Source organism: Bos indicus x Bos taurus, chromosome 7, assembly GCF_003369695.1.
Source record: "Bos indicus x Bos taurus breed Angus x Brahman F1 hybrid chromosome 7, Bos_hybrid_MaternalHap_v2.0, whole genome shotgun sequence".
In the NCBI taxonomy this organism is placed as follows: Eukaryota; Metazoa; Chordata; class Mammalia; order Artiodactyla; family Bovidae; genus Bos; species Bos indicus x Bos taurus.
In genome coordinates, this window is record NC_040082.1 from 58198321 (window position 1) to 58215195 (window position 16875).

General features: G+C 54.5%; 2 protein-coding genes across 33 annotated transcripts in view; one reads left to right on the forward strand and one right to left on the reverse strand.

Moving 5' to 3' along the window:
• DIAPH1 (diaphanous related formin 1) overlaps positions 1-6171 on the forward strand; it is a 113655-nt gene extending 107484 nt beyond the window's left edge. Inside the window, exons 28-29 of one of the 3 annotated variants that reach the window (XM_027546161.1) lie at positions 2664-2707; positions 4277-4400. In XM_027546161.1, coding sequence (XP_027401962.1) covers positions 2664-2707; positions 4277-4315 — 83 coding nt within the window. In that variant the 3' untranslated portion in view covers positions 4316-4400. Of the gene's footprint in view, positions 1-2663; positions 2708-4276 lie in introns of all 3 variants that reach the window. The other 2 variants (XM_027546159.1, XM_027546160.1) reach the window with 2 other exon arrangements.
• Positions 6172-8114: 1943 nt separating this feature from the next.
• Positions 8115-16875, reverse strand: part of LOC113895237 (protocadherin gamma-C4) — a 182256-nt gene continuing 173495 nt past the window's right edge. For 24 of the 30 annotated variants that reach the window (XM_027546184.1, XM_027546179.1, XM_027546174.1 and 21 more), the window contains 2 exons: positions 14977-15065; positions 8320-10100 (listed from right to left, as the gene is read on the reverse strand). In XM_027546184.1, the coding sequence (XP_027401985.1) occupies positions 9874-10100; positions 14977-15065 (316 nt within the window). In that variant the 3' untranslated portion in view covers positions 8320-9873. Of the gene's footprint in view, positions 10101-14976; positions 15066-16875 lie in introns of all 30 variants that reach the window. The other 6 variants (XM_027546162.1, XM_027546189.1, XM_027546187.1 and 3 more) reach the window with 1 other exon arrangement.

Sequence of the window (16875 nt, forward strand, 5' to 3'; positions counted from 1 at the left end):
CCAGTGGAACTGAACCAGAATCCCAGATGCTTCCTGAACACAGGGAACCAGACATCAATGGCTTCCCTCTCCTGGGGATGCCCCATTGCCCACTTCTTCCCAGGTGGGAAACCAGGACTTACAGGCCGAAGCAGCAGGGATTTTGGTAAAACCTAACCTGTCAGCAGAAGACCTGAATTAGTCAAAGTACTGTTTCCCAGTACAAAAAGGAGGAGGAGGAGACTTAGGTGAAAATGACAACGACATGCTTTTAGAATTGGCTCCATCCTTATCTTTCTGGGCTCTGGGGTCACTAAACACACTGGACATATCTGGGAGAAGCTCTCAGGGGAAACATTTCCTGTTACTCTGATAAGCCCTGTAGACATTGGTACATTCACTTCCGAGTAAGTGGCTTGGAGCCATGAAACAGAAGGCCAGGCAGCACAGTCGAGCACCGAGAGCACAGGTCTAGACGGGGTCAGAAGACCCAATGTCAGATCTAACTGATGCTGTCTAGATTACTCGAGACAAGTTTCTGGGACTCAGTTTCTTCATGTCTAAGAGGAGAGTTGGGTTAAGAGGAGAAAAGAAAGGTTGGACACAGAAGGCCACACTGTAAAACTGTAAAGGCTTTGGTGACTGGGGGTTTCCCTGAGTGGCTACTGGACATAGTTGATTCACCCTTTGCTTGGCTGTCTCTGACTACTGCTGCCGACTGGCTGCCCTGAGCCAGAAAACCAGAGTGCTGTCACACAGGTCTGCCTCACAGCCCTCTTCAATCCCAGAGAGGCAGCTGTCCATAGTCAAAGACACTAGCTTCTGCCCTCGGATTTAAAGGAATGTTTTAAAAAATCTTCTGGTCTCTGGAGACCCGAGGGAGTGACCAGTGTACAAAGACCCATTGAGGAGCTGGAAGAGGAGAGTGACTATCAGGGCTGGTTCATTAAAAGTGACATGTAAACTGCTGTGATCTGCAGGGCGTGGGAGAACAATGCTGTGAGTGTCAGGGGGAAGAATCCATGTGATTGTATTACAGCAGATATTTCAGGCTGTCTGAGTCAGCTTCTGGTTTTAGTGACTCAACTTTATCTCCATGTCTGAACTGTGGCTTCTTATATACAGGCCATCTGCTCACTGGGATAAAAGTGAAGGGAAGAAAGAAATTCATCTCCGTCTGCCTTTCCTTCCCCCTGCCACTTCCCAGCTTCCTGCTAAGCTCCCCCTACACGGATAGAACCTTAGAGTTGGGACCAGCTCTAAAGATCTCCAGTGTTTAGCAGCTCACCTTCTCTTAGGTAACAGGGCTTGAAATCCAGGTAAGGTCTTGCCAAGATCTGCTGGTAAAGCCAGAACCGGAGCCTGCTTTTATGAATCCAGGTCCAGGACTCTTTCCACAAGGCCTGTGTGAGGAGCAGGAAATGATGGTGAGCCCTCTGTGTGGGCCAGAAATACTCTTACACTCTCCTTCTGCCAAGGAGAGCCTGGATGTGGTGAAATCGGTTCAGAGAAATTTCCAATGTCCACATGTCTAGAGAACTTAAGAGTGTTTCCTCTACCACCACTTATATCTCCCTCCACTTGTGTATTAATAAAAATAGGACAGGAATTAGTGCTTCAGACAGGGCTGAGCTCTTCAGGGGCGACGACTGCGCACCTGCCCCAGTTTCCTCTTCCCTAAGGAAGCTCGTTAACAAGAGTGCTTCCTCCAGAGTAGCAGTTCCTAGCCTGTGTTTTATAAATACCTTTTTCTAATTCATCTATGCCTGATTTTGCTGGTGTTTTTATCTGGCTCAGCCCTAACGTGTAGGGATCTGGCCTAAGAGAGCTTTGACCAGTGTCTCAAGGTTAGGGCTCCCTGGTCCCATAGAAGCAAAATATGCTTCTGCAGCTACTTTTCAATAGTCTCAACAAGTACGCAAGTTAGGGAAAGGCTCGGAGGGCATCTGCTGGAGGGTCAAGCTGCGGCCCTGAAGCTGGGGTGGCGGCCAGGATTCCTTGATCCTGTTCCCAGTTCCCACAGGAGTTTTCTTGTTCTGACCTTAGGCCACATCAGGTATCCCCACTTTCTAGGCTTAAAAGGGAAATTTTGGTCTTTCCCAACTTACCCTCCACTCCATTTTTATGAATCTGTAATGCATCAGCAGCTTTTTTAATCTAGAAGAATATAGAGACATGCTTGACTAGGTACAAACTGGTATCTTCTGAGTTGAGAGAAAGAAACCCAAGAGAGAAACAGCTAAAGATACTTCCCACTTGAATTCTGACTTTGCCCATGTTGTCCAAGATGAATGCTCCTGTAGTTCCTTTTCCCTGGGTCCAGAGTCAGGAAGTAGTATTTTAACATGTACTTAGCCCTTGAGTCACATACAAACAAATATAATTGGAATATTTTCTCAAGTGCTGGTGACTGAATTCGAAGAATCAGCCACCACCTTTCCGGACATGAGAAGTAGGGTCCTAGAGGAGGGAGTATTTCAAAAAAGAGCAAAAACCAAGCAGGTGTGAAGCAGATTTTGCTGGAGATAGAAGACCATCCTGGTCGCACTCCCATGGGCCCCTTCCCTCCCTGCTCAGTCCCTGAGGCAGCATCACAAGGGATGTGAAATCCTGTGGTCTCCGCCGCATGCCTTCCCCCTGTGCCTGCCAGCCAGGCTCTTCACTGGTCTTTCTCCTCTTATTAGACAATCCCAGTCCCTGGGAGGAGGAGGAGGAGATCTATAAATTGGTAACCTGTGGGCATGCCGTGTGCTCCCTCTTACCTGTGTGTAGACTTGGTCACGCTTCTGCAGAGGCCGACAGCCCTGGGGAAAGCCTGGGCCCCCTGACCCTGTTTGGCTTCCGTCCCACCTCAAGCTTTTTGCTGGTCCCAAGAAGGCAGGGTGGACGCTTGCTTCACTGGCTCTTCAGGACCTCTTCCTGCTCACACCTGCTGCTGCCCTGTCCTGCACTCGAGAGTGTGGCCTTCTGTCCTCTGTCTGCTTCTTCAAGGTTTAGGCGCTGCTTTCTCCACCCAGCTTCCTGTGACCCAGAGCTGGGTTTTTTGTTATTTTAATTGATGTATCAATCACATTCCTAAAATGCACCCCTTTAAAGTATACAGCTGTGGTTTCAGTCTACTCACAAGGTTGTGCAGCCATCACCACTAATTCCAGAACATTTCATCATCCCCAAAAAAGACCCCATGCCCATTAGCAGTCACACCCCCTTTAACACCTCCCCCAGGCCCTTGCAACCACACATCTACTGTCTCTGGATTTGCCCATTCTAGACATTTCATAGAACGGGAATTACAGCATCTGTGGCCTTTGTCTCTGGCTTCTCTGACCCCAGGCAGGCTGCTCTTTGTGCCCCGCAGTCTCTCTGGGCCACTCTGAGGCCAAGCGGCAGACAGCTGGAGACAGGCTCGGTCCCAAGGATCGGCTTTCCGCTTGAGGATACAGGACCAGGAACGTGGAGTCTATGAATTAATGAGTGTCTGGGACAACTCCCAGCAGTTAGGACAGGAACTCGTGGAGGGACTGGTTCTTCTCTTCCTATTTAGGGTGGCCACTGAAGCTTCACTAGCCCTTAGCCTGTCAGGCTGAGGCCTCTGTAGGGTTCCTTCTGGCCTCCCCAACATACCTTCCCTCACCCTTCTCCCTTCACACACCCACACACACTGCACACCTGCCCTTGGCCTTTGGATCACCACTGCTGCCCTTGAAGAGCTGGACAAGAGCTCGCTGCGTGGGCATGGCCCAAGCGGGAGGGTTGAACACAGGTGGGGTGGCCTCATGTGTGACAGTGCACGGCTGCTGCTCCTCTCTGCAGGAGCCCCTCTGGCCGCCACACAGCCTTCCCTGCCCTGGGCTGGCTGACAGTGATTTTGGCCTAGGAGCTTCCATGAGGACTGCCAAGAAAACAAAATACTACTATTGTTTACTAAGCTTGAGTCTGTTTACATCCAATGACTCTCCAATGAGAAAACAGATTTTGAGTACTTATCGCTCTCCCTGCTGATACTTGAGCCCCGCTCTGTCTGCAGAGCTGTATTTACACTCTTGTACTGCTTGTCACAAGGAATGTGAGAGCCAGACTTGCTCTCCCGCTTGCACCGTGCTCTGCCCCAACTCCTGCCCCCACAAAGGTATCTTCCATGTGTTCTTGGCTCTCTCCCCGTCCTGTACAAGAAGGGCCTCTGAACTGACCTGGCCAATGCGTGTGCATGGCTTCTGGCCGAGTATCTGCCGTAGAGATGGAGAGGGATTGGAAACTGGCCTTCTGTGGACAGGATGGCTCGTGTCTTCTCTTGCAGGCGTCAGGAAGGCAGCGTGTGCAGCCACATCTCAGCTAGTCTCAGAGCTGACCAAGGAGGATGCCATGACCTGTGTTCCTGCCAAGATGCCTAAGAGTGAGGAAGTCCCCACCATCCTCGAGGAGACCACAGAGTTGCTCGGCCGTGCAAGCTAAGCCAGGTCCTGGGGCCACGGCAGCTCCTCGGTGGAGCCCCCGACTCTCCTGCCTGCAGCATGTGCCTGAAGGGTCGCGGAGGTGTTCCTCTGCGGTGGCCGCTCCCATCACCCTGACCCCACCTTACTCTCCGGCATGCTGCTCTCTGCCCATCGCACACAGCTTCAGCTGCCTGGAGGCCAGAAGTGTGGGGGGCCCAAGCCCAACCGGGGCAGTCCTGGCTCGTTACCAAAGCAGGCTCCGTGTTTGCTGCCTTAACCCCAAGTGTCTCCACTGTTCTCCGGGGCCTCATCTCAGACAAGGCCCACCTGCTGTCTCAGCCCCTGCCTCTCTAGTGGGCTTTGCCTAGGTCAATTGTGCTGGGTTTGTGCTTTTCTGTTGTGTGTTCTCTGGTCCTGAGAGCAGCATGGGCTTAGGAACCTCTGGGCTCCATCCCCCAGCTCTGCTCTGCCTGCCCCGGCTCCTGTTGTCTATTATTGGTGGGGAGGCACTGGGAGGTGCTTCCAAGGAAGTGGGGAGCAGATCCCCCTCCCACCCCACCATTTGAGAAAGACCTCCCCAAACAAGGAGGATCTGCCTAGGCCAGGGCCTGGGGGCGGGCAGGCAGGCAGGGCAGGGTGGGGCGGAGCCGCCCCCAGCCTGCTGCCGTGCTGTGCACCTGCCCTGGCCTCTCTCAACCCTCCCCCGTACCAGCCCCCAGCGGCTGAGCCACGGGCCCTCCTCACGCCCTCCCCAGAGCTTTGGTCTCATCTGAAAGTGTGGGCTGTCCTGTGACCATCCCCACACCTTACCCTCTGTCTCCAAGGAAAGGGGAGGTGGAGCCTCCTGGTTGAGAAATTGTTTTGCAAATGGATCTATTTTTATATGAATTTTTTTTTTAAAGAAAAGCCTTCCTCCTTTCACCTCCATAATATAAGAGGCTTTGATGGCAGGTTCCAGAGTCCCTGGGATTTCTCACCACAAGCCTCAATTCTGAGCAAGGCCCTGGACCTCCATTCAGCCCTGAAGCCTCTGGGCCAGTGCAGACTCTCACCCCCAACATCTGACTTGGGGGCCAGAGGCGGCTCTTCTCTGGTTGAGCTGGACCAGGCCTAAGCGTAATAGGAGCTCTCAAACAACAAAGAGTTTTTATAAATTTAATATATTTATCAAGCCAAATGTGCAGATGCTAACTGGACGCTCTGGAGAAGTGGGCCCAGGGACGCCCCACCCTGTTCTCTCTTCAGCAGTGGGAAGGCCACATATTTCAGTGGCCACAGCCACAGGAAGCTCAGATTCTCTGGCTAAAGGTAACACTTTGCCCTCCTGTGCTCCTCTTAGCTTCCCGCCACCCCCAGGTAGGGGGCGAGAATGGCACTGGAAAGGCCTGGCCCTAAAGTATAGTTCTTAGAGCAAGGGGAGCTTAGACCTCAGGCGCCCCCAGGGAGGCCTTGAGGCTGGGCAGAAGGGTTCTGGTTGCTAGAGCCTGTGTGCAAAGGGGTGCCAGCAGCCCCCCTGAGCTAGTGCTGGGAGGACTATGGTCGGGGGGGGGCCTGCTACTCCCCTCAGTCCCCTCCTCCCTGCTGACATCTGGGGCTTTGACCCTTTCTTTTTTAATCTACTTTTGCTAAGATGCATTTAATAATAATAATAAAGGGACAAAATGCAAACCTGTTTCCCTCGCCTCTTGGGCTTCTGGGATGTCATCACCTCCAGTTTGTTGGGTTTGTTTCCAACTGTTAATAAAGCATTGAAACAGTACTGCCTTACAGCTTCCTTGTGAATTTCTGCACTCTTCACTGTCATCCAGGCTCCTCCCCGGTTGTCCTGCCTCAAGCCTGTGACTGACTTGACAAATCATCAGAAGGGTGGCGGCACCTTTGAGTGCTGGCTGGGTGCAGGGCTGGCTGCCTCTGTAAGGGAGTGGGGCCCCAGTTCAGCCCCTGCCCTTCTGCATTGCTGCCTGTTAGCTCAGAACCCTTTTCTGGGACTCCACCCCCACCTCCCCATGACTCCAGACCTCACCTGCAGTTTCCTGGCAGTACCTAGGCCTCTCTTGCTAAGGGAAGCCTGTGACTGCCATTCTCCCACATTCCCCTCCCTGTGGACACACTTGGTGGCCACAGACCACCTTCCCGGCTAGGGCTTACCCTGGGGTGGGAACCTGAGCCTGCCCAGTAGAGGTCAAAAGACAGACGTCTTGATACTCAGACTTGTTTGAGCACGCAGTGGCCTGCACAAAGAAACCTTACAGACCAGACCAGGATAGACAAGGCGGGGCTTGGAGAGGACAGGAGGCCATTTGGGCAGCTCTGGAACTAAAAGCCTCATTAGGTAGCCCTGCAGCCTGGGCAGCTCTCTCTCCAGGATGTCTGGGGATGTGGAGGTGGGCTCCCTGCGTCCTTCCTCCCTACCCCCGAAGGCCGTGCGTTTCTGGCTTAGGCCGCACAGGCACACGCACCAATGAGGGGACCAACCACAGCTGCTCACACGCTCTGCTCTGCCAGTCTCCTGCCGCACCTGGAATACAACCAGGGCGACACCCCGCCCTCTGCAGCCTGGCTCTCAGAAACAACACCCTGCTTGCATCTCAGGCCGCGCACACCACCCTTCCTCCCCCGCAAGAAGGCCGCCCCCAGAAGCTTATGTGGAAGGCTCGGTTTCCATGACAACAGACTTCAGGCGCTGGCAGACGCTTGACCCGCTCCAGGAGTACACAGGATGTCCAGAGACAGCCACCCCCACCCTGCCCCTGGGCATGCCCTCACCCTCACTGACCCGGCCTGATAACCCTAGTGGGTCTTTCTATCCTTCCGCGCCTTCTGGCCTTTCCTCCCACTCTGTTGCCTGCAGCTTTGGCAGCAGCAACCTCCAATCCATCTTTCCTTGGAGGCGGCGGGAGGTGGGCTAGGCCAGTAGTAAAAGCGCCGAGAAAGGAGGGAGGCCGTTTGGTTTGCGGGTAATCCGATGTCAATCCGATGTCCGGCGTGCCCTCTGTCCCCTGGACGCCCCCCTCCCCCTTTCCTGCACACACGCAAGGAAGCGCGAACCCTGCGTTTCCATGGCTTTGCTACAGAGTGTAACCTAGAATGTGAATTCCAGATGGGAAATCAGGGGCAAGCTGTTCACTGGGCTTCTGGCATTCCCTCCCTCCCACCCTCGCGGCATTCCCAAGCCCCCTGAGGTGGGGGGAGGGGTGAGGGTGGAAGAGGGCGGGCAAAGGAGAGTCCACTCTCCTCCCGCGCAGCCGGGAGGGCGCTCAGAGTGGTCACTTGAGCAGGGAAGGGGCGGAACTCGGGAAGCGTCCACGGCCCCCGCTCCAGCTCTGTGTTCAGCGCGCGCCGCCCCCTCGCACGGGTCTGCTCTTCTGCCTGGAGACAGCGGCAGACAGACAACTGCGCACTGCCACGTCGCGCTCAGAAATCCCTCCTCCACTGCGGACCCGCAAGCCGATTACACACACAGTGTACAGTCCCACAGGCACCATTACGGTCAACCAGACACCTATTATATGTGCACAATCGTGCTGCACGCATACACAGCCGCATTTAACAATTATACACAGATACTCAGGCAGTGACACAAAACCGAGACGCAACACAATCATCGCCTCCCGATCCCGCTCTTCTAGCATACTACTCTGAGTTCATCACTTCATCCATACACGCCAGGAGCCCCCATCTCTTACACAGAAACAGCCCACCTTTCAGAAGAAACCTTTTAATTTTTCAAAGAAAAAAAAGCCATATAAATATTAGAGTATAAAACTTGCGTGAGACACAGGAAGGGGGTGGGGTTGGGAGCTACGTGACTATGCAAAGAGAAGCGCTTAGAGGAGTCAGTACGCGGGAAGGGGGTCGCCGCAGCGCGTGGACACAGCACAAAACACAGCACGGGCCGCCGCGGGCGGGTTCGGGGACAGACGGCTGCGCGGAGCCGGCCGCCCGCTCGCCATCACGGAAAAATACGCCGCACTATACACTATTGGTTATTCTACACCAGCCGAAAGAGGGAGGGGGTTCCTATACTAAGTAAGGGCCGGAGTGGGGTTCTCGAGAAGCCCCGCTGGGTGAGCGGGACCCCGGGGGCAGAGGGGTGAGCAGAGGAAGATCTATGCACAAGGAGGCACTGGGGGACTTTAACCAGGCTCTGGCCACGAGGGGGCGGACTGGGGGCCTGGGCAGTGGCCTTCACAGAGAAGGAATGGCACCTGGCAAGGTGAAGGGCTGGGGCCGCTGGGGCAGGAGGCGCCCTGTGGAGAAGCCCTGATCTCAGGCTGACACTTTCTGTCCACTTGGTCCCTGCTCTAGCTCCCGTCCTTCCCAACCCAGGGACCAAAAATAGCTGAGCGGGCCCCTCCCTCCCTACTGGGGCCACACGGATCCTTCCACAGAAGCACCTCTGGAGTACCCAGCACCCACAGAGGCCCCTCTGACCTCTCCAGGGGACCTGTCCCAATCCTGTTCAGAGCTGCCTTGGACCACAAGGCCAGTTCAAACCCACCGGTTCTGGAAGCTCAGCCCAACGCTGGCTGCCAGGCTGCCCTGTACATGGGAGATGAGGGTCCAGCCTGGGGCATGGCTTCTGGCTGGAACCTGGGGATCTGGTCGGTACCCTGGGGCATACAGAGCCTCCTGCAAGACCCTGTTAACTGACAGGACCAAGCTTTGTCCACCCTCCATCCACACCCACACCCTTCTTTATCTTAGCACCCCACACTGTCTCAGAACATGCAGTGGGGTCTCTTGTTTGGGGAGGGGGAAGTCACAGCATGCAGTGGGAACATTAAATGATGACAAACAGAACAGAACAGAAGACTGGTCCCCAGGGTGTTGGGAAGAGGCATGGTAGCAGGATGCCCTCCCTAAATCCAGCAAGCATCAGTACCATGGGAATGGTGACCATGTCTCCCAAAAACTTGAGCTTGGTCTCAGGTTCTGGAAGGAGGCGAAGGGACTGGCACCAAACCATGCTTTTGGGGCAAGTTTGAGAATTGAAGGAGAGGTCAAGAAGTCATGATGCCCTTCCAACTCTTTAGAACTATGAGCCTTTTTAGGTCACCAGGTACCTCAACACCCCAACCACCTTAAGAAAGAGAAGGGTGGTGTAGGCAGGAGGGAGGTCGGGGATGGGCCTGATTGAATTTGTAAGATGGAGGAGTTCAGCTGTAACTGAAGGGGGTGTGATAAATGGTGTCTACACAAACCCGACTACCCCCATGGGCACAGCAAGTGATTGGATGGGGGTTCCCAGCAGAACTCCCTTTGCATATTCAATCCCCTGGGGGCAGGGGTGGGGGGTGTTGACCGGGCACTTGTTTCCATTTCCCAAGGGGAGCATGGCCTGGGCCCCTACCAGTTTCCTGGGGGTGAGCCCTGAAATCCGAGGCTTGGGCACAGGTAGGGAGAGGCTGGACTGGTTGGGGAGGGAGGCTGCCCTGTGGCTTTGGGCCTGGCCTCCATGTTACTTCTTTTCCTTCTTGCCCGACTTCTTCTTGTTGCCATTGCCCCCTGCCGGGGCCTTGCCATCACGCTTGCCAGCTGCGTTGGTCAGAGTGGCGTTGCTGCCAGGGATGTAGACATTCTGGCGGTAGTCGGGCACATGCTGCAGGGTGAACTGGGGCCCGTAGCGGGCACTCAAGCCCATGGTGCCGGCGCCCCCTCCCAGGGTGGAGCTCCCATCAGCGGCTTCTGCAGAGACAAGGGAAGGTCAGGGGCTAAACCTCAGGGTCCCCAAGTCCCTCTCTTCTAGCACCAGCAGGGACAGCAGTGGACATGCCATCCTGACCCACAAGGGTAGAACTAAGAGGCTCCAGAGTGGCCACCTAGGTTTGTTTTCCCAGCTCTTTTACCTACTAGCCAAGCCTTCCTTAACCTCCCTGTGTCTCCTCAGATTTCTGAATTGCAAAATGAGAATAATAAAGGTACCTACCTCCTCTGGTTTGGTGAAGGCTAACCAGGATTACAAGCACGTTGTAACTGAGATTACATACATCAAGCACCTGGAATAGTGCCCGCTGCCTGGCGAGGGCATCAAACACGCTAGCCATCATCTCTCTCCAGGCTGAGACTTGGCTCTTGAGCCCCTGCCCCAGCCTTTCTCCAGGCAGCCTCTCTGGTCTCCATGCTAGACCTCCACGGTTCCTGCAGGTTCCTAGCCTGTTTCACCCAGTGCCAAGCACAGAGTGGGCACTGAGTCATTCTGTTTTGAGTGAGGGGTGGGGGCTCCTCCAGGGATTCATTTCAGAACAGCAATTGATGCCTACTCTGTGCCAGGGACCTTGCTAGATGCTGCGTGTGCATGATGGTGTCTAACTTGCACGCAACACTCCAGGGAGGTGTGTGGTAGTACCCTGCTATAGAGGTGAGAGAAGTCAGGGTCAGAGGAGGTAAAAGACTTGCCCGAGGCCACACCAGCCAGGACAGGGGGGTGGGGAGGGGTGGGGGTGAGGCCTAAGTACATCCTAGGTGTAGCTGTAGGGTATGGTCACCACCAGCAGAGGCCTGAACCTCATCACTACTCTGAGGGTGAAGAAGGGGAGAGGCTGAGAAGATGATGACTGACCAACTGTCTTAGGTCCAATGTGGCCCCAGGCTCACAATGGCAGAGTAGGTGACATCACAGAGCCCGGCTTCCTGCTCTGCACAAGGAGAAACTGGGGTCCCGAGGACTGCAAGTTCCCTGGGAGCTTGACAGAATCACAGCCTCTCAGAATCTGCATTTGAACACCGTATCCAGGTGACACGTGGCTCCAGGTGATGTGTGGCGCATTGAAGGGAGAGAAATACAGAAGACCCTACTTCACTGAGGTTTTGTGAGGATTCCAGGAGAAAGTGCTTCACACAGTGCCTGGGCACTTAGAGAGAGCTCACTGAAGGCTTGCTGTTGCCAAAATCACCATCACCCTCATCACTGTCACCGTCACCATACCGGGTGTCACGGCTTCTCCCCTCCATGCCCCCTACCTCCAGGGGGTTAAAAAAAAAAGAACAACACAGGGTTTTGATGACTCCGCTGAGTTCAGGAGGGCTCCTGTTGGAGTCCTCTGGCAGCTAGAGAGTTAAAGCCCCAGAACGCCCAGCCCAGACCTGTCCAGCAGAAGGGCTCCCAACTGGCCTTCCTCTACCCCCACCCTAGACCCTGGAAATGCACAGGGAGAGTGACTAAACCCAGAGAGGCTGAGTAATCCTGGGACATCAACCAAGGATTGAGAAATAGAGAGACAGGAAATATTTTCATAGAACAGCATCAGAGGGGGAGGGACGCAAGGGAAAGCAAAGGAGAGAGGAGCCCCAGTCTTTCCGCCTCTTCATTCCAGGCTCAGGTTTCCACAACCTCCATTTCAAGTCCCAAATCCCTACGTCTGGGGCCTTCAGGGGGCGGGGAAGTGGGCTGGGTGGGAGGGAGCAGAGCCCACTTCCTTCTCTCTTTCCCCTAGCCCTTTCATTCCACTGACATTTCTACATTTTCTCTAATTAACTCCAGGAGGGAGCCGGTCCTCCACCGCCCCGCCCCTCCCTGCTGCCTGGGAATATAAGTGCTGGGGGGAGGGGCCCAGATCTGGCTTCAAGAGCCAGGGTTCCCAAGTGATTTAGGGGCAAAGAGGGGAGACGTCAGAGGCGCCAGTGAGAGAGAGAGAGGGGGAGAGATGGGCACCAAAAGGGGGAAGGGAGGCAGAAATAGAAAGATAGGAAGGGCGGGATTGGATAACTGGAAGCTAGGCCCACCCACATCCTACAACACACCCAGGATCTCTAAGAAGCACCCGAGCAGACAAAAATGACAAAGCCTGCCCCTGCCACCCCCTCCCTAGAAGCACAGACCTGATGTCGGCCTGCGTTGTGGGATGCACTGAGGTGGGGCTAGCCAGGAGGGAAGAAGATTGGGAAACCCAGGGTATAACACAGAAACAGGCCGGCCTGGAGTTCTGTCCGGTCAGCTCTGCCACTAAGAGCCAGCCATATGACCTTGACCAAGGTCCTGTCTGACCCCAACCTCAGTTGGACTGCAGGCTCTCATCTTCTGCAGAATCAAGTCTGCAGAAGGGCACCTCCTTCTACCCTGCAAGACTTAGTTTGGGCAGGAACTGGGATCTTCCCTGAGCACAAGGAGAAACAGACTCTGAAGAGCAGCAAGGAAGAGGTTAAGGCACTGCCTGCCTCCACTCCCCTCTCCCACTCCAGCCTCACCTCAGGGAAAGGGCTCCCAGCCCCAGCGTTCCCCCTCTGCCCTGCCGTCCCTACCCAGGGGCTGAAGGCAGAAGCTCCAAACAGCCCGGAAGGCCTGCTCACTCACCAGGGTGGGAGCCACAGACCGCAGCCTCCTGGAGAGCACACCTTCCCCTCAAATGTTTATGTAAAAAGCCTCCCAAGGTACTTATTCTCCCCACTCACTCGCCCTCAGCGGCCCCACAGGCCTGGCTGGGCTGGACTCCAGGAACCTCTCTGACTCCAGGGCCAGGAATCGGGTGTGAAAGTGAGAGTAGGGCCTGACCCTGCCACCTCCACCCCCAGGGTCCATCCCCCAGGGCCAGGGTTTACTCCCGCGTCAGGCCCTGTGTGGGCTGGAGGGTGGAACCCTGACAGGGCAGGCAGCCTTCGGTGACCCCAGGGACCTCCTGGGAGGGTCTGGGGCTATAAATACTGACTCCGTTTCTGTTTTTAAAATCTGGATTTAGGCTAAAAAGGCTGCTTCCTGGCTTTAGGGTTTAAAGCCACAACAGCTAAATATACCTTACTTTCTGTTTACTTCCCTCAAGAGTCCAACTTGGCGTCTTCTCAGACCCCACCACCTGCGTCTCTCATACTCAGGGTCTGGCCTCTCTAGAATTACAGCAGCCCCCGCCCCACTGCCCCTCCCCACCCCCTGAACCTAGGCCAGCCCTGTCTTCCCAGAAGGCTGGTGCCCCTGCCGCTGCTCCCTTCCTCTTCATCAGCCATGGGCCTGGCCCCCACGGCCTCACAGACATCCAGGGAAGCCTTGTCAGACTAAACAAATGAAAATAAAGGGTGACCAGTTAAATGTGAATTTCATGTAAATTTTTTTTTTTTTAGTATAGTTATGTCCCAGTTCTAACATTTGGGACCTACTTATGCTAAAATACTATTTGTTGTTAAAATTTAACTGGCCATCCTGTATTTTATCTGGAACCCCAATCTGGGAGAATAATGCAGCATTGAGAGAAACCTGTTCGCCTAAAAGGGAAACTGAGGCTGATGGAAAGGCAGACGTGGTTACTGGAGCAGACAGGGCATGAACTTAGGAGCAAGCTGGGTTAGAATCTCCAGTCTGCAGCTCAAAATGGGGGCCTTCGAGCAAGCAGCTTCTCAGTCCCCTCATCTGTCAAATGGAAGGACTCAGACCTGCCTTGCAGAGTTGTGAGAAGATCCACCGACATGAGGCCCACCAAGCTTGCTGAGCGTGAGCTGGGGCAGCATGCAGGCATGACGGCAGCGATGACTGCTGTGACTTTACCTGATTCTCCACTAACCAGGCCTCCAGAGACACTGGACAGTGGGGCTCTCAGCTCACTGAGTGAGGCCAGTGCCTGAGTCCTCCGCCAGCCTCCGTGTAAGCCCAGGGTTAGTCGCTCCAGAAGCTAGTGCTTATTAAACAGGCATTATTCTAATTCTACCTTCCATCCCACCAAGGGTCAAAAGAGACCACCATCTATCAATTTTTACCACTGCGGACTTCCACGTACTTTCACCCCTGTGCCCTTCCTCTCTGCCAATCCTGTCCCGAGGCCCCTGTGACACTACAGTGAGAGCTGTTGTTCCTGGTCCGATGTTATAGTTAGTGAGACCGCAGCCCAGAGGGAACGAGTCACTTGCTGGAGGACTCGCAGCCAAGCGGTGGTGCCAGGACTGGAATCCAGGCCGGCCTGCCTCCAGAGCCTGCACTCTTCAGTACTAATGATGTCATTCTCCCTCCATGCCCAGGACTCTTGGCTGTCATCCCTGAGGAGTAGCATCACCTGAATCTCTATCGTTGAAGGTCTTTGTTACCTTGTGGGAAAACCAAAATCCTGCTCTGGAAGTGGGGGCAACAAAGAAAAAAGAGAAGGGGTCCCCACGGGTCCGGCGTATGTTTCCTACTGGGAGTATCCACACCCACTTCCCTGGCTTCAGGGCGGGTACGGATCAGGCTGCAGGCCCCGGTACTCCATGCTTTGCCATATCGTTTCACTGAATCCTCACAGCAACCCTTTGAGGTCTCTGTTCCCACTTTCTTGATTGAGGAAACTGAAGTTTAGAGAGATTAATTGATCAAAGGCACAAAGATGGCAAGTGGCAGAGCTAGGACCCAACCTATAGGTGTCCCTTCCGGGGCAACACTTGTAAACACTGCTCCCTACTTCTCCTCCAAGGATCTTTCCTTGTTCACTCCCTCCGGGCATCCCAGAGCCCCCATCCCTCAGCTACTCTCTAATCTGTCTTTTTCCTGGAATTAAGGGCTGTGTAGACCAGCTGACGTATAGGCTGGAAGCCAGTCTCGGGGCACGGTGCTGTGGGATGCACCCCAGAACCCCAGGTCTCCCACTCCACACGTGTTGGCACAACTTACCACTGGCGGAGGCCAAGATCATGGCTTGTAGCATCTCTGTGTCGAACTGGTTGTTGGGCCAGGTGCCTGTTTCATCGCCATTTTGGGATCTGCAGAAAGAGTGGGCTGGTGAGCGTGCTCTCCCAAGCCACCCCACCCCGCCCTTCCTGTCCCCGCTCAGGGCCCCCAGATCTAGTGCCCAACCCCAGCTCTCACCCAAGACCTGCCCCTTTCAGCAAGGTAGGAGGGAGCTTACACAATCCTTCAGAAGCCAGACCCCACCTGCCAGTCCCCCAAATCAGCTTTCTACCTGTCGTTTCAGACACCATGGCCCTTGGAGGGAGCGGGCAGGACTCACTGCAAGCTGCATTCTCCGACCACTGCGAGGGAGCAGTGGCTCACAGTAAGGGAGAGCAGACCCTCTCCAGAGGACAGTGGAGGGTGGGAAACAGGAAAGAAGGTGCCACAGCTAGGGAAAGGCCTGAGAACCTAGACAGAACCCAAAGGCAGAGGCTGGGAGGCCCACGAGACACTGGGGCTGGGGGAGAAGCTGCTAAAACTCAACCCTGATATGCTTTGGGGGCTCACTCAGGCCTCAGGATAAAATCCACAGGCGCCTGAGAACCAGCCCTTCCTATTTCCCAAGAACCCCACTCCCAGCATTCTATCGTGAACCCTTTCTGAGTCCCATTCCTGACTCCTTCACTCTCTCTTACCAGCTCCTTTTGGTCAGATACTGCTCCCTAGAATGCAAGCTTCTTACCTCTGCCTTGGCAACGTGAAGCGAATAAGTTTGTCAGAGGGGACCCCTGAGCCCACCCAGGCTGAGTTAGGTGCCTCTGCCGTGTTCCCACCCTCACTGGCTGCTCTGTGGCAGCTCTAGGCCCACGGGGACTGCCACTGTCCCACCCCCCTACCCACCCCTCCCCAAATCCGCTCCACCCACAGACCCAGTTCCTTGAGCTTTGGGAACAGGGCTGTGCCTGTTTCCTACTGAAGCACCTAGTTAACAACTTTAGATGCTCTAAACAGTGAGAAAAACACGAGGTGATTCATAATTGTTAAAAACGTTACCCTGAACTCTAAGGAATGGTACCCTGACCTGGACTTTTTCCCATAGTAATTTTACTCCTATGCTTTTAAGAGAATTTCCAAGGCTCAGATGATTTCCATTTTCGAGGGGAAGCGGAAGCAGCCTGACACAGTCTATTAGTTGACCTCTGCACTGTCTGGAACACTGAAATTCCTCAGTGAATGCTTGTTGCCTGAATTAATGAGGAGAGCCCTACTGAGAAAGTTAGGTCACTATGAGGTAAGAAGCATTTTGCACCAGGGGAGGGGCTGGAGGGCAGGCCCTGAAGGCAGGCAAGTTGGGGTGGGGGAGGGACGGAGTGTAAAAGTGTGTGTGTTTATCACGGTGGCCTGGCCAAGCAGAGTCGAGAACAGCTTTATGCTTTTTCCGAGGTCTGTCCTTGCTTGTGGTTTTTCCTGATCTGGAACTCAGGCAGCGGACGTGTCTAAGGCCCACCAGCTGCCGAGTGGCGCCCTCTTTGCTGTCACAGCAAAGGTAGAGTTAGGGCTGGAGGAGAAAGCAGGCAGGTCATTTCTCCCTCTGTAGAGTGGCAAGAGCTGGAACTCTGGATTCACTTATTCAACCAGTATTTATTGAGCAATTATTGTGTACCAGACACGGGGCTGGGTGCTGGGTTTGTAGCTGTGAACATGATTGAAATAGACCGGTGTTCAGTCTCCAATGACAGGCTGATAGTAAATAATTACACGATCACTGAATTGTAATTGTGACAAGTGCCACAGAGGCAGAGAGCAGGGGTGTAAGAGAGTACTGACCTCATCGGGGTTAGGGAGCCAGTCAGTGCAGGCTTCCCCGAAGAAGAGACAGGGAGTTTAAATCTGAAGAAA